The 13,548-nt window shown below is 42.3% G+C and overlaps 1 protein-coding gene across 1 annotated transcript; it reads left to right on the top strand.

Annotated features, from left to right (window-relative positions):
• The first annotated feature begins 7,749 nt into the window (after positions 1-7,749).
• LOC119320351 (disease resistance protein RGA5-like) lies at positions 7,750-13,334 on the top strand. Its single transcript, XM_037594462.1, has 5 exons — positions 7,750-8,633; positions 10,282-12,268; positions 12,371-12,500; positions 12,616-12,837; positions 12,929-13,334. Exons 1-2 carry the CDS (start codon positions 7,798-7,800, stop codon positions 12,245-12,247), a joined length of 2,802 nt encoding a protein of 933 aa, XP_037450359.1. The 5' UTR covers positions 7,750-7,797; the 3' UTR covers positions 12,248-12,268; positions 12,371-12,500; positions 12,616-12,837; positions 12,929-13,334.
• The last annotated feature ends 214 nt before the right edge of the window (positions 13,335-13,548 follow it).

Here is a 13,548-nt window from a genome sequence, read left to right as displayed (position 1 = left end):
GGCCGACCGCCATCATTGACGTGTGTGGGCCTGAGGTCATAAATTAAACTGACCAAACTGACTGCGGGTAGTTGAACGGCCACAAGATGAGGACGCGGCGGACATCGAGAAGGCGCTGACGCATTTCGGCCACAAATTTGGGCCGCGAATGCGTCGGCGCGGAAGCGAAGCAGACGTGATTTGAATTTGGGTCAGGGCGTTGGGTCGTCACTTTTGTCCGTGCCGATTCAAACCGACGCAGGCGGATGATTTGGGTCGTTGCGTTGGAGTTGCTCTTATATCTGGGAGCTGTACTGCTAGTATTTTTTTAGTGTGAATGTGTGATGCACATACATAATGTTGTGGCGCTTGTTCTGTTTCGGTTTGTGGGATGTGATGTAGCTGTGCAAGTAAACGGTACTTAGGTTTGAAAAAATGTCAAGAAATGTTTCTTAACAATGTCACTCTGGTTTCTGTTATTCAGAGATGTTCCATTCTTTTTAGGGCTTTCAGAGAAGTTCGCAGGCAGGCAGGTTTAGACTTCACGAATTGTCGGCTCTCGCCACACTTTGGCAGATTTCACACTTCACACACTGCCCGCTCCGGGCCCCCCGAAACGAAGGGGCCCCTCCCAGACACGTACATGCACTACTCTTAACTATTACTCCCTCCGTTTTCAAATAATTGTCTTTCCAGCCATCTTAAATGAACTACAATATACGGATGTATGTAGACATATTTTAAAGTGTAGAATCACTCATTTTGCTCCGTATGTAGTTACTTGTTGAAATCTCTAGAAAGATAATTATTTAAAAACGGAGGGAGTAGTATACATGTACGTGCAAATGCACGCATTGACTTCCCTCATCCGATTGGTGCATTGCACAACAGCCAGCTCAAAACTCCGTCCCAAATGCCTCTGCGATGGCGCAATTACGCGCGCTACCGATGCTTATGGACCAGCTGTCAAAGGCGGCTGAGACAGCCAGCTACGTGCACGGATGGACGACAACAGCAACAAGCATGTCGATTTTTCCAGCATTGACATTTGTGAATGGTTCTAGAGAACAACAGTAGCTTGGCTAGTACTAACTATCTATCGATGGTTCCGTAGAACAACAGTAGCTTCGCTGGTACTGTAGCTAGAACTGTAGCAGCGAATCCGAGCATTTCCAACCATTGGATGGACCCTATCAATAGTTCAGGTTGCTTCCTGGTCATGAGATTCAAAATTTCAAAACGGGTACACTATATGGTATATATAATCTTAATTCTGAAGGCCCATGCGTATTGAAAAACCAGAGCGAGGCCCAGGCTCATGTTGAGCAGCCCTCAAGAAAAAAGAGTCCGCTTCATATACATAACCGGCGGCACGCTGCTTTCCTCTCGTACCTGGCGGTGAGGGCCGGTCCTGAGATTTCAGGGGCCCGGGGCGAGTCTACAACTTTGGGGCCCTTAGTACAAACATCATGATAAATCAGTATCAATGTGTGTACGAGATGCTACCAATAACGTCATTGTCATTAACGAATTAACTATGTTCTTAGGGCCTCTTACATTTTTGTCGCTGATGTTGATGCCAATATTTTCCTCTGGTTCAAATTCATAAATTTCCTTAGTTGGTTTCTTTTCCTCCACAACAAGTATCCCCAACTCATTATTTTATTTTCCTTTTTTCCTATCTACTCCCTCCATAAACAAATATAAGATGTTCTAACTCTTTTCTTATTAGGAAGTATATAGACACATTTTAATGCATTTGTTCACTCATTTCAATTTGTATGTAGTCTATATTGAAATATGTAAAACGTCTTATATTTATTTACGGAGGGGTACTAGATAACATACATTGTAAACGACTGTAATATACTCCATAACACACAGTCTTAGGGAAAAAAATGCATCGAAGGTTGAACGATGCATGCTATGCATCATGTAAACTACGTAAATTAGCAATATACGTATATTAAATAGGGATTGATTGTATGGCATACCTTGAATCATACAGATCGGTGTTGCCATGTAGGCGAACACTTTTCCTGCAAAAAAAGAAAATGTAGGCGAACGCTTGTCGAGTGCTCGGCGGCTCGGCGCGGCAATGGCGCCGTGTGGACTTGAATCTGGCGGGACAGTATGATGTGCATGTGTGTTCAGAGCCTATGGACAGACTGGCGGAGTTCATCGGCATATTGCCGCAATGAGGGCCATGGAGTTAGATCGTCCAGCGCCTGCCCGACGGCAACTCACAATCGGGGCCCTGAACTACAGGTCGCAGGAAAGAACCAGAGACGCACGATTCAAAGAAAGAAACTGCTGATTAAGGAAAGAAAGAAACCGCTGATTGCCTGTGTGGGTTAGCTGCTTTTGCGTGGCTGGGTTACATACTCCCTCCTTCCCAAAATATAAGGCGCGATTGACTTTTTACGGTCTTTAATGCACAACTTTGACCACTAATATATATCCAAGTATATGGATTGAACATGTATAAATGACATCGCTGTATTTGTCTTGCAAAGCAATTTTATTTCATATGTATGTATAATAATTTTATAGACATATAATACATAAAAAATATAGTCAAAGTTGTGCAACGAAGACCATAAAAGTCAAACCGTGCCTTATATTTTGGAAAGGACGGAGTACCTTTTTTAGGCGAGGACACATGGGCTACCTACGTAGCACACAAAATAACTGGCGCGGGGCCCCTGGACTTGGGGGGCCCGGGGCGGCCGCCCCCCCTGCCCCCCTCAGGGCCGGCCCTGCTGGCGCTGCAACCCTGGCCGCCGCCAGAGGCCGATCTTCCAACGCCGTTCTCCGGCGCATCCCCTCCGCCGGCGACCTCAGTCTTCGGTGGTGAGGAGGTCGCCGGATCCACGCGTGTGGATCGTTTTTACTTATTCGTAGTCTAGGTTTTTAGGTTGTTTATCGTCTTTGCTTCGGCGGAGACAATGAGGACGCTGAATAAATATTCTTCGAATACTTTCCTGACGAGGCCATCGGTCCTATGGTTGGGGATGGATCTGAAAATCAGTCTGTTCAAGTAAGGATGGCGTGGCGGCGGCGGCATCCTCGTGGTGGAGCTGTGTCCTCGGGCTCCGTCGTTGCGACGATGTTTGCTCCAGCGTCGGCGTGGAGCTTGTGAGGTAGTCCAAGAGCGGAATGCAGATTGTGGTCTGCATCGACGACATCTGGAAGACGGAATGTGTGCTGGGTTCGTGGTTCGTGGATGGAAGGTATGGTTTCCTCCTTCGGCGTCTTAGTCGTGATGGGGTGCCAGATCTGGAGTTCGATGACGTGTCCGGAGTGTTTTCCCGGTCTGATTCGTTCAACATCAATGGCTTCATTTTCGGTGAGCCACCTTGGAGGTCCGCAAAGCTGCATATCAGCGATGGAGCCGCGTCGAGCTCGGGTGAGGAGGTGATCCGTCATTCTTTTCTTCGATGGCTGCTGTGGTGGTGCCGGAGGCAGGTGACGGGCGTTAGTGTCAAGCTCAGAGATGTTCTGCTATCTTTTCAGTTTTGTCATGTCAGTTCTTACGTGACTTGTACTTTGTTCTATATGATATGAATGAGACATGTATTACCATGCAAAAAAAACCTCAAGAAAAAAAAAGAAGAGAGATGTTGGAGCCTACACACCAGGACGCATCACCTTGGTTAGAAAAAAATAACTCATGAGTCCTTGCAAAAATCACTCTCATCTTCTCATGTTATGATAAGTGGCGCACTGTATGTGCGTCACTTGTCGCAACCTGATAGTTTTTCCTTTTTTTCATACATCCGTTTACTTAAAATGTTTTATCTCTTAAACTGTGTGTCTAAATCTCAAAATATTTTCACACCGTTGGATTCCTCGCGTCGAGATGTTCAAAACTAGATCCCATGTTAATAGGTTTTGATGAACTTTTTTTTCATTAAAAAACCGAATTAAAAAACCAAATCAGAAGAACAGGTTTTTTTCCTTTTCTGAAAGAGGCAAATCCGTGCCTCTCGCGAAATCACAACCGTGCCTCTTGTGGAATCACAACCGTGCCTCTCGCGGAAGCAAATCCATGCCTCTCGCAGAATGAAAAAACAAAAAACATGTTTTTCCGTTTTCAAGAAGGCACGGCCGTGCCTCTCGCCACAGCACAACCATGCCTCTCGCGGAAGAAAAAAACTGAGAACCTGTTTTTTTCGTTTCCGAGAGGCATATGCCTCTCGCAAAAGCAAAACCGTGCCTCTCACGGAAGCAAAACCTTACCTTTGACGGAAGAAAAAAAATAGAAAACGGAAGCAAAACCTTACCTTCCGAGAGGCATGATCGCGAAAGCAAAACCGTGCCTCTCTCGAAAGCAAAACCGCGCCTCTCATGGAAGAAAAAACAACAGAAAACACGTTTTTTCCGTTTTCGAGAGGCACAGTCGTGCCTCTCGCAAAACCGTGCCTCTCACGGAAGAATAAAAAAAGAAAACGTGTTTTTTGGGCGGGCAAAAAGAAAACCGTCAAGAAGCCACAAACGCATGCGGAAAAATAAAATAACAAAATTTGGATGAAGCGCTCAGAGCGGGACATGTGGCGGGCGGCTAAGAGCGCGCCAGGTGGTACTGATCGTTGTGGGACTCCCAAAAAAGTGCTTGTCAACTAGTTGCTCTCTTAATTCAATTTCTACTGGAGTCCAAGACGTCAGGGAATCCCTATTTGCCACTCGTTACAACAAGTTGTCAGGGCGACGGACGGAGAGATGAGAGATCGACGATCGTTTGGGATGGGCCGCCGCATTAAAAGTTTGATCGATTTATGATTTTGAAAACCTTTTAGGTCGAAAACACTAATTAAGGAGTACGTCTTTCAAAGATCACTCTCATCTTCCTAGGTTACCACAAGTGGCGTATATCATGTGCGTCATTTGTCGAAACCTGTGTGTTTTTCCTTTTTTCATAGATTCGTTTAGTTAAAATGTTTTATCTCTTAAACCTTGCATTCAAATCTCGAATTGTTTTCACCGTTGGATTTCTCGCGTTGAGATCTTCAAAACTAGATCGCATGTTGATTTGTTTTGACGAATTTTTTCACGAAAGAAACCAGACAAAAAATCAAACCAAGAGCACGTATTTTTTCTTTTCCGAAAGCCGTTGCGAAACCAAATCCGTGCCTCTCACGGAATCAAAACCTTGCCTCTTGTGGAAGAAAAAAAGTGTTATTTTTTTCTGTTTCTGAGAGACACGGCCACGAGAGGCACATCGCGAAATCAAAACCGTGTCTCGCATCACTCCCACCAACCCCTTGGCAAACCCTATATTACACTTGTGTGCGTCTTATAGACAACCTTTCGCTCAACCGCTACCAATCAAATCGGTACTTTTCCAAGACAACTTCACGCATTAACTCGTTCAAATTAAATCTAAGAAAATATCTATTGAATCCAAACTTAAATTTTAAGAAAATATTTAACTAATCCAAACTTTTCTTGCATTCCACTACACAAATCTTACCAAAGCATCAACTATAATCAAAGTTGGCCGGCCCATTTGACGCATGTGCCTGTGATTATTTTTGTTTGTTTTTATGTTTCGGTTTTTGGTTTCTTTTTTAAATTTCATTTTTCTGTGACCAATAGGTTGGTTTCTGCTTGGTCGCGTCGCCACCACTCCGGTTAAACTTGCCTCACTGATTTTGCCATCCCGCAAATTTATTTAAACTGGTCTTTAGCCCACTGATATATTTAATCCGGTTTTTATATGCCAAATTTAGTAATGTCATTATGAAAAGGGATCAATCACGGTAATCCCTAATCAATAATTAAAGACCAAATCTATGAAAAAAAATCAATGTTTGATAAGACAAAGGCACATTTATGGAAAGGAATCAATGTGAAATGCATTATGAATACATTCTTAAATTCCTTGATAAATAGTGTTTAACACTTGAAATTTTATTATGGTTGTCCGTATATCCATTCACATATCACTAGCATTTTTCGTTGAGAGAAAAAAATGAAGGAATAGAAGGAAAGTGATTTACCGGGAAAAAAGAAGTGGCCAAGGCAGCCTAGTGTGCAAGAAGATTTTGAATATGTATGCGAGATTCAATTAATGTTGAATTACTAAAATATATAAGCCCTGATTGCAACACACAAGCCATTAACTAGCATCAGCGATAGGTTACTTGAAGTGTAAGTATTACGTTTCGGTAGAACGGCTTAGCTGAATATATCATTGGCATGAGATTATGTGCGATGTCCACTTGTCCCATCAAAAAATATTTGGAAACATGTAGGGCTCCTAATTACATTATGCGACAGATGTGGATGGGGATCTGGATGGGGGTTGGGGTTGTTCTGCTCGGTTGTGGTTGTCTGAGCAAAATAATTTTCCTAATTTAGAAAATGTGTTAAATTGCATTTCATTAGAGATAGATTTGTAGCCAATTGCAGGAATGAGCAATTCATTTTTTTTCTTCATCAAGTCATACAATTTTTTTGTTAGGATAGAATGCTAAATGTGTTGCTTGGTTGGTTCAAGAGTTAATAACAAACACAGTGGCATATCAGTTGCATGCCCAAGAATGGACATCATATTTTTTTGGATGTACACGACATTTGACTGTGTTGTGTAATGGTTCGTTCATTAGTGTATGTAGTAGCGTTGAGTTGAATGGAAAACATAAAATAAAAATAAAAACCTAAATAAAAAGAATTGAATGGTAACACAAAAAGAAAACGGAAACACAAAATGAAGCACGACCCCTCCAAAACCCTAAACCCCAGCGCTTGGCAGCGCCTGACACGTGGCGGCCTTTAGTCCACCGGGACTAATGGTCCTCCTGCCTAAGCACTCTACAGCGGCCACGTGAAGCCCCTTTAATTCCGGTTCGTAAACTAAAAAGGGGGGCCGTTAGTCCCGGTTGCCCAACCAGAACTGAAAGCCCTTACGAACAGGATTAATATCCCGTTTTGTATTAATGGAAGACGAACTTAATCATTTGTTTGATTGTCAAAAACTCAAGATAGTGCTCGATCTAACTTTCATTTATTTAAGCATATCACGCCCGCTCTCACTCACGCGCACACCCGCGTACATTTAACGCGTCATTAACAAATCCAAATTAGCCTCAGTGGCAGGCCTCATCAGTCATCATGTCCACCGGAGGGAGCACTACTGATTACAAAAGTTAAGCGCCGCGTTGCTCCGGTCAGACAGAGTGAAAAAAGCGCTCGTGTCTTTTGAGTCACTGGCGCACTGACTAGTGCACCACTAACTATCAAAACAAAAACAAAACAATTTTTTTTACCAAAAATAAGCGTTTTTCGTCATTCAGAAAAAAATTGTGCGCCAACACGTAGGCGAACAAACGCGGAGAGTATACTTGACGCAAATTAGAGCATCCATCAGTGTGAAACGGCAGAAATTTAGCATCTTGGCTTAATAATACTCCCTCCATTCCTAAATACAGTACAGTATATGTCTTTTTAGATATTCCAATATGGATTGCAAAGGGAGCAAATAGATGAATCTACACTCTAAACTATGTCTATGTACATCCGTATGTAGTCCATATTAAAATCTCTAGAAAAACTATTTAGAAACGGAAGGAGTAACTAAGATAAGACTTTTGGGAAAGAGAGTCTTTAGCTATGCAAGTGGGTCGATTACGTGTTTTATTAGAGCGACTTGACAGAAAACTAATTTTTTTAATAATGGTTGGCCGATGCAATCAAGCAAGTAAGCTAGCTAGCGCTATAAGGCTGAGGGTAGCATCATTCAGCCTACGCCGCTTTCACATCCTTACACACAAGAAACTAACCGAGTGAACATCTGAGTTAGCACCACGCTGAACCATGGAGGCGGCTCTGGTGAGTGCGGCGACGGGTGCCTTGAAGCCTGTCCTCCGGAAGCTGGCCACCCTTTTGGGTGACAAGTACAAGCATTTCAAAGGCGTGCGTGGCGAAATCAAATCGCTCAGCAGCGAACTCGCTGCCATGGAGGCGTTTCTTCTCAAGATGTCAGAGGAGGAAGATCCTGACGTTCAGGATAAGGTATGGATGAATGAGGTCCGGGAGCTCTCCTATGACATGGAGGACTCCATCGATGACTTCATGCAAAGTGTGGGCAGCGAAGATTCAAAGCCAGATGGTTTCTTGGAAAAGATGAAGAGCTCGTTGGGGAAGATGAAGGCTCGTCACCGGATCGGCAATGAGATCCAAGATTTGAAGAAACAGATCGTAGAGGTGGCGGAGAGGAATGAAAGGTACAAGGCCCGTGACGGAAAGGTACAAGGCTCTAGGAATGAAAGGTACCAGGCCAAGAATTCAACCATTGATCCTAGAGCTCTTGTTATCTTTCAGCATGCCTCCGAGCTTGTCGGAATTGATAAACCCAAGGCTGAGGTAATTAAACTGTTGACTAACGGTGGGTCAACACAAGAGCAACCGAAGCTGGTCTCTATCGTAGGATCCGGTGGGATGGGCAAAACAACTCTTGCATATCAAGTGTATAAAGACCTCAAAGGAGAGTTCAAATGTCGGGCCTTCTTATCCGTGTCGAGAAATCCGGACATGATGAATATTATGAGAACTATTTTTAGTGAAGTTAGTGGGAAAGATTATGCTAACACTGAATCAGGGAGTATACAACAACTCATTAGCAAGATCGCCGATTTCTTGGAAGACAAAAGGTACAATTTCTATTTTGACTTCTCATCCTCAAGTATGTAGTTAATAAAGTTATTGAGATATTTCACATCAAAAACATCTTGTATTTTTGAATAATAAAATTTACCTCCGTATGGTTCTATGTCCATTCTATTTATCGTTTGGTACAAAAAGTAATGATCTAATGTTTGTACTCAAGTGCATGTTGATCCCAAGTAAATAAAAATGGAGAGAGGACCCAAAACTACAAATCTTACCAGCCCCGTCCGTGATTTATGTCCTTTTGTTCACCTATGGTATTAAAAGATAGTTAAGGCATAACTACTCCCATCATCGAGCATATTACATAGCTTTAGAGTAACTAAATAATAGGGGGCTTATAGTCGGGGAATGCATGGACCTCTCGGATGCCACACACCCCTATATGAACATAGCATTAAAAATACCAGGAAATTTTAGAAAATCTATTTTTTTTGGGAATCAAACCCATGTGTCCATTGTACACGCGTGTTCAGTTTCGTGGGAAATGGGTGCCCGTGATATCCGTAATGTAAAAAATACGGTTCGACATACGATCCATCTAAATAGTTTCTTCTGTACATAGGAATTTTTTGAATTTTTTACCAACAATACCACAACCACCCATTCCCCACGAAAATGAACATGGGTGTACAATGGGCACCAAGGTTTAATATCTCATTTTCACAATTTTTTAAATTTTATGGTATCTTTTTAATATTATATTCATGAAGGGTGTGCAGCACCTGAGAGCCACAAACCCTCGTCCGCTTATACATGGGTGTACACGACACTATTGTCTATATCTAGGAAAGTGGACTCTCCTGCAAGAGTCTACCTCTACAAGTGCTTCAAGGCGAATAAATATATAACACCCAATCTCATCACATAGGACGGTTGGCTCTATTATTATCGAGCCTACCTCACCCTAAAAGTTTATTGAATCATGTGCTACATGTGGCTATAAATCTACTGGCTATTTCTCTTATTTCTCCTCCAACACGACACAAATATGATGTTGCGCCTTCTATAGGATGTTCACATGATTTATTATACTCACTTTGGTGTCACAAAAGTTTTATGGCCATTCTATTTTTCATCAGGTAGTACAAGAAGCAATGGTAAATAATTTGTAGTCAAGTTCATGTTGTTGCCAAGTAAATAAAAATGAGAGAGAACCAAAAACCACATATCTTACAAACGTTCGCCCATGATTTATGTCCTTTTTGTTTATCTTTGCTTTCATAGCATCTTTAAGACATAGCTACTCCTATCATTGAGAGACTTAGAGCAACTATAACAGGGGGCTTATAGTCCGCTTACATGATACTATTGCCTATATGGACGAGAGTGGACCCTCTCGCAAGTGCCTACCTCTACATGTGTTCTAAGGCAAATATAACACTAATAAATATCATCATATGTATTATGAGAAATGATAATAATAGAGCCAATTTCTGGCTATATTTTATTAGCATGTCATCTGTGGGTCTAATAACCCACATATATAATAGTTAGCTATAAACACACACTACCCCATAAATATCTAGCCTACCACACTCCAAAAGTCTCTTGGATCCCGTGCTGCAACTGGCTATAAATTTACAATTTATATCATTACCACACTGATATCAACCATGTATCTGTGTGCAGGTATTTTGTTGTTCTTGACGATATATGGGACGTAGATACATGGCATGTTCTTAAGCTTGCACTTCCTGTGACTAGTTCTGGCAGTATCATAATCACCACTACTCGTATAAATGATGTAGCCGAATCATGCCGTTCAACACCATTCAATGGAGATATTTATTGCATAAGGCCTCTTGATATGGTGCACTCTAGGCAGTTATTTTACGCAAGATTATTCAACTCCAAAGAAAAGTGCCCATCGTACCTTAAAAAGGTTTCCGAACATATTTTGAAAAAATGTGCTGGGTTGCCTTTGGCAATCATTGCTATATCTGGTTTGTTGGCTAATACTGAAAGGACAGAGGGTCCATGGAAACAAGTTGAAGATTCGATTGGTCGAGCACTTGAAAGAAATCCCAGTGTTGAAGGAATGATGAAGATATTGTCACTTAGTTACTTTGAACTGCCTGCTCATCTGAAATCTTGTCTCTTATGTTTGAGTGTATTCCCTGAAGACTCTATTATTAAGAAGAACATTGTGATACGTAGGTGGATTGCTGAAAGGTTAATTCATACAGAAGCCGGATATAGCACAACATATGAATTTGGAGAAAGGTGTTTTAATGAGCTCATCAACAGGAGTTTGATCCAACCAGCGAAGATGGACATATTTGATAGGGTCAATAGTTGCCGACTTCATGACACAATTCTTGATTTCATCATATCCAAAACTATAGAAGAAAACTTTGTTACTTTGGTAGGTGTTCCTAGTTTAACTGTTGGAACACAAAGCAAAGTTCGTCGGATCTCCCTGCAAGCCGGCAAGCAACAAGAACTGATAGTGCCAAGAGGCTTTGTGTTGTCTCATGTCCGATCACTTGATGTGTTCGGGACATCGGTGAAAATCCCTTCAATGGATAAGTTCATGCATTTGCGTTTTCTTGACTTTAGAGGATGCAAACAGCTGGAGAACCACCATATTGAAAATATAGGGATGTTGTTTTTGCTGAGGTACCTGAGCCTCCATGGAGCGAAGAAAGTAAATAAGCTCCCAGAACAAATCGGACATCTATGGTGCTTAGAGGTATTGGACTTAAGAGACACCTCTGTTTATGAGTTACCAGCATCTATTGCTAATCTCAAGAGATTGGTGCACCTATTTATCACGAACATTGTTACACTTCCTTATGGAATTTCTAAGTTGCAAGCACTGGAAAAATTGAAGTATGTCGGCGTGTGTAGGCAGTCATTCCTACAAGAACTTGTGCAGCTGCAGAGTCTGAAGGTATTGCAACTTGATTTTAAAGAACCTGTTTCTACTGACCAATTGAACACTGAAAGAAAGAAAGCTATTATTGGTGCTTCCCTTAAAAAACTAGGGAACCTTCTGTCTCTAACTGTTTGCTATGGCCCTGAATTAGTAGAGAAATCTCTGTGCCCTATGCCACTTAGCCTCCAGAAGCTTATACTTTGGTCTTCGATTATTCCCCATGTTCCAAAGTGGATGGGCTCCCTTATCAACCTCCAGGAATTACGCCTTGAATTGGCCGGAGCTGAGCAGGAAGATTTCTATATCCTTGGAGGCTTACCTGTTCTGCGTTATCTGGTTCTGGAAATTGATGATCGTGAAATTAGAAATAGTACTCCTTTAATAATAATCTGTGGTGAAGTTGGATTCCCATACTTGAGGAAATTTCGTTATTATAGTCCGTTTGCTGGGATGAATCTGACGTTTGCGGATGGAGCCATGCCTAAGGTAGATGAACTCTTAATAGAATTTAACGCAGCAAAAACTCGGAATTGGGGTGGATCTTTTTTGATCAGTAGTACTAGTGGTTTTGATCTCGGAATAAAAAAGCTCCCCTGCCTCGTCAAAATCAGATGTGTACTACGCGGATACGATATTAGCAGAGTTGAGGCTGCAAAGGCTGCCATTCGGGAAGAAGCCAACGCACATCCCAACCGCCCTAGTTTATCGTTCGGCTGATAATGCGTTGCCGGAATCGAGGTACTAACTTTTCCTCCCATGAAAGAGCATGTACATTAATCCACAAGATGTATGTATCTCTCTCATTGCCTCACATGATCATTCTTCGTCTGTCTTTTTCAGCAATTAGACTGCAACTCCAAAGGTTCATAATCACTGGATTTCTGAGATCGAAACATTCATCATTCTCTGAGAGGAAACTGTCGATGGTGAAGAAGCGGGAGGAGAGCCAGAAGAGCAAAGCCAACAGCAGGTGGCCCAAACTCAACTCAACTTTGCATAAATGAATCCTCTTCTATGCATGGTTGTTTGGCCAATCTTCTGGTTTCAGGACGTTAACTGAACATAATTGGAAAGATGTGCTTCAGGGCCGAGCAGAAGAAGTCGTCGAAGCTGTCGTGTCATGGGAGGACACCAAGCAGAAGGCCGCCCCTCACGTGAAGCTCTGAACACAAGACAAGAGGCCTCGACTCTGAATCAATCTGGAACTTGCCTAGTTGCCTTCCTGGCGGATCCTTTAGTTGCAAAGTGCAGATTCAGAGGATCACGTCAGATTCAGAGGATGACGTCAGCATGGTGACAAAATCATGGTAAAACATGGAAATTGTGCACACAGACATGAAAATAAGCATATATAACTTGTCACCATACTAATTTACTCTATGTACTGTTCTTCGTCAGAACTGCAGGAGGAACTTGAGAAAAAGGCAGAGTAGGCGAAGAAGACGCGGCGGAACCAGGTCGTGACGATTCAGAATAAGGGGCAGAGGAGCGGAGAGTTGCCGCCGTGGAGATGATCAGGTGCCGGGAGTCGACCACGGCCAGGCACAGGGCCAAACTCCAAAGGGACCACGCCCACCGCCACAGGAAAAATGCTCTGCTGCTTCGAATTCGGCTGAGCAACCAACGCACGCATAGATTACGACCTGATGTTGTCAACTATAGTAGCTCGCGCGCAGAAGATGTGATCTGCAATGTCCGAAAGAGAAACCAGATGTGCACTTGCTTTACTATTCGTTTTGAACATCGATCATAAGCGTCGATCGTGGATGCATTATATCCAGGAGGGAGATTTCTAATTTTTTTTTAACTCTGCTTATACATTGTTTAGAGTAATTATTACCCCTTTAAACATGTTGAGTATAAGATTATTAGAAAGTATAGGATAGACTAGGATTTGGTCCTGCTTTGTCTTGTACTCCAAGTTGATCTTTGTACTTCTATATATATGCCCATGAGGCTCAAGCAATAAAACAAACTATTCCATCAATCCTTTCTCTCCCTTCAACATGGTATCTATC

This window comes from Triticum dicoccoides, chromosome 6B (genome assembly GCF_002162155.2).
Source record: "Triticum dicoccoides isolate Atlit2015 ecotype Zavitan chromosome 6B, WEW_v2.0, whole genome shotgun sequence".
In the NCBI taxonomy this organism is placed as follows: domain Eukaryota; kingdom Viridiplantae; phylum Streptophyta; class Magnoliopsida; order Poales; family Poaceae; genus Triticum; species Triticum dicoccoides.
This window is presented reverse-complemented; position numbering and strand designations above follow the sequence as displayed.

Bases quoted from the DNA above. Each gene is read 5' to 3' on its own strand.
- LOC119320351 (XM_037594462.1), top strand. From the start codon at position 7,798: ATGGAGGCGGCTCTGGTGAGTGCGGCGACGGGTGCCTTGAAGCCTGTC. The intron at 8,634-10,281 runs GTACAATTTCTA...ATCTGTGTGCAG, and splicing joins GATTTCTTGGAAGACAAAAG to GTATTTTGTTGTTCTTGACG.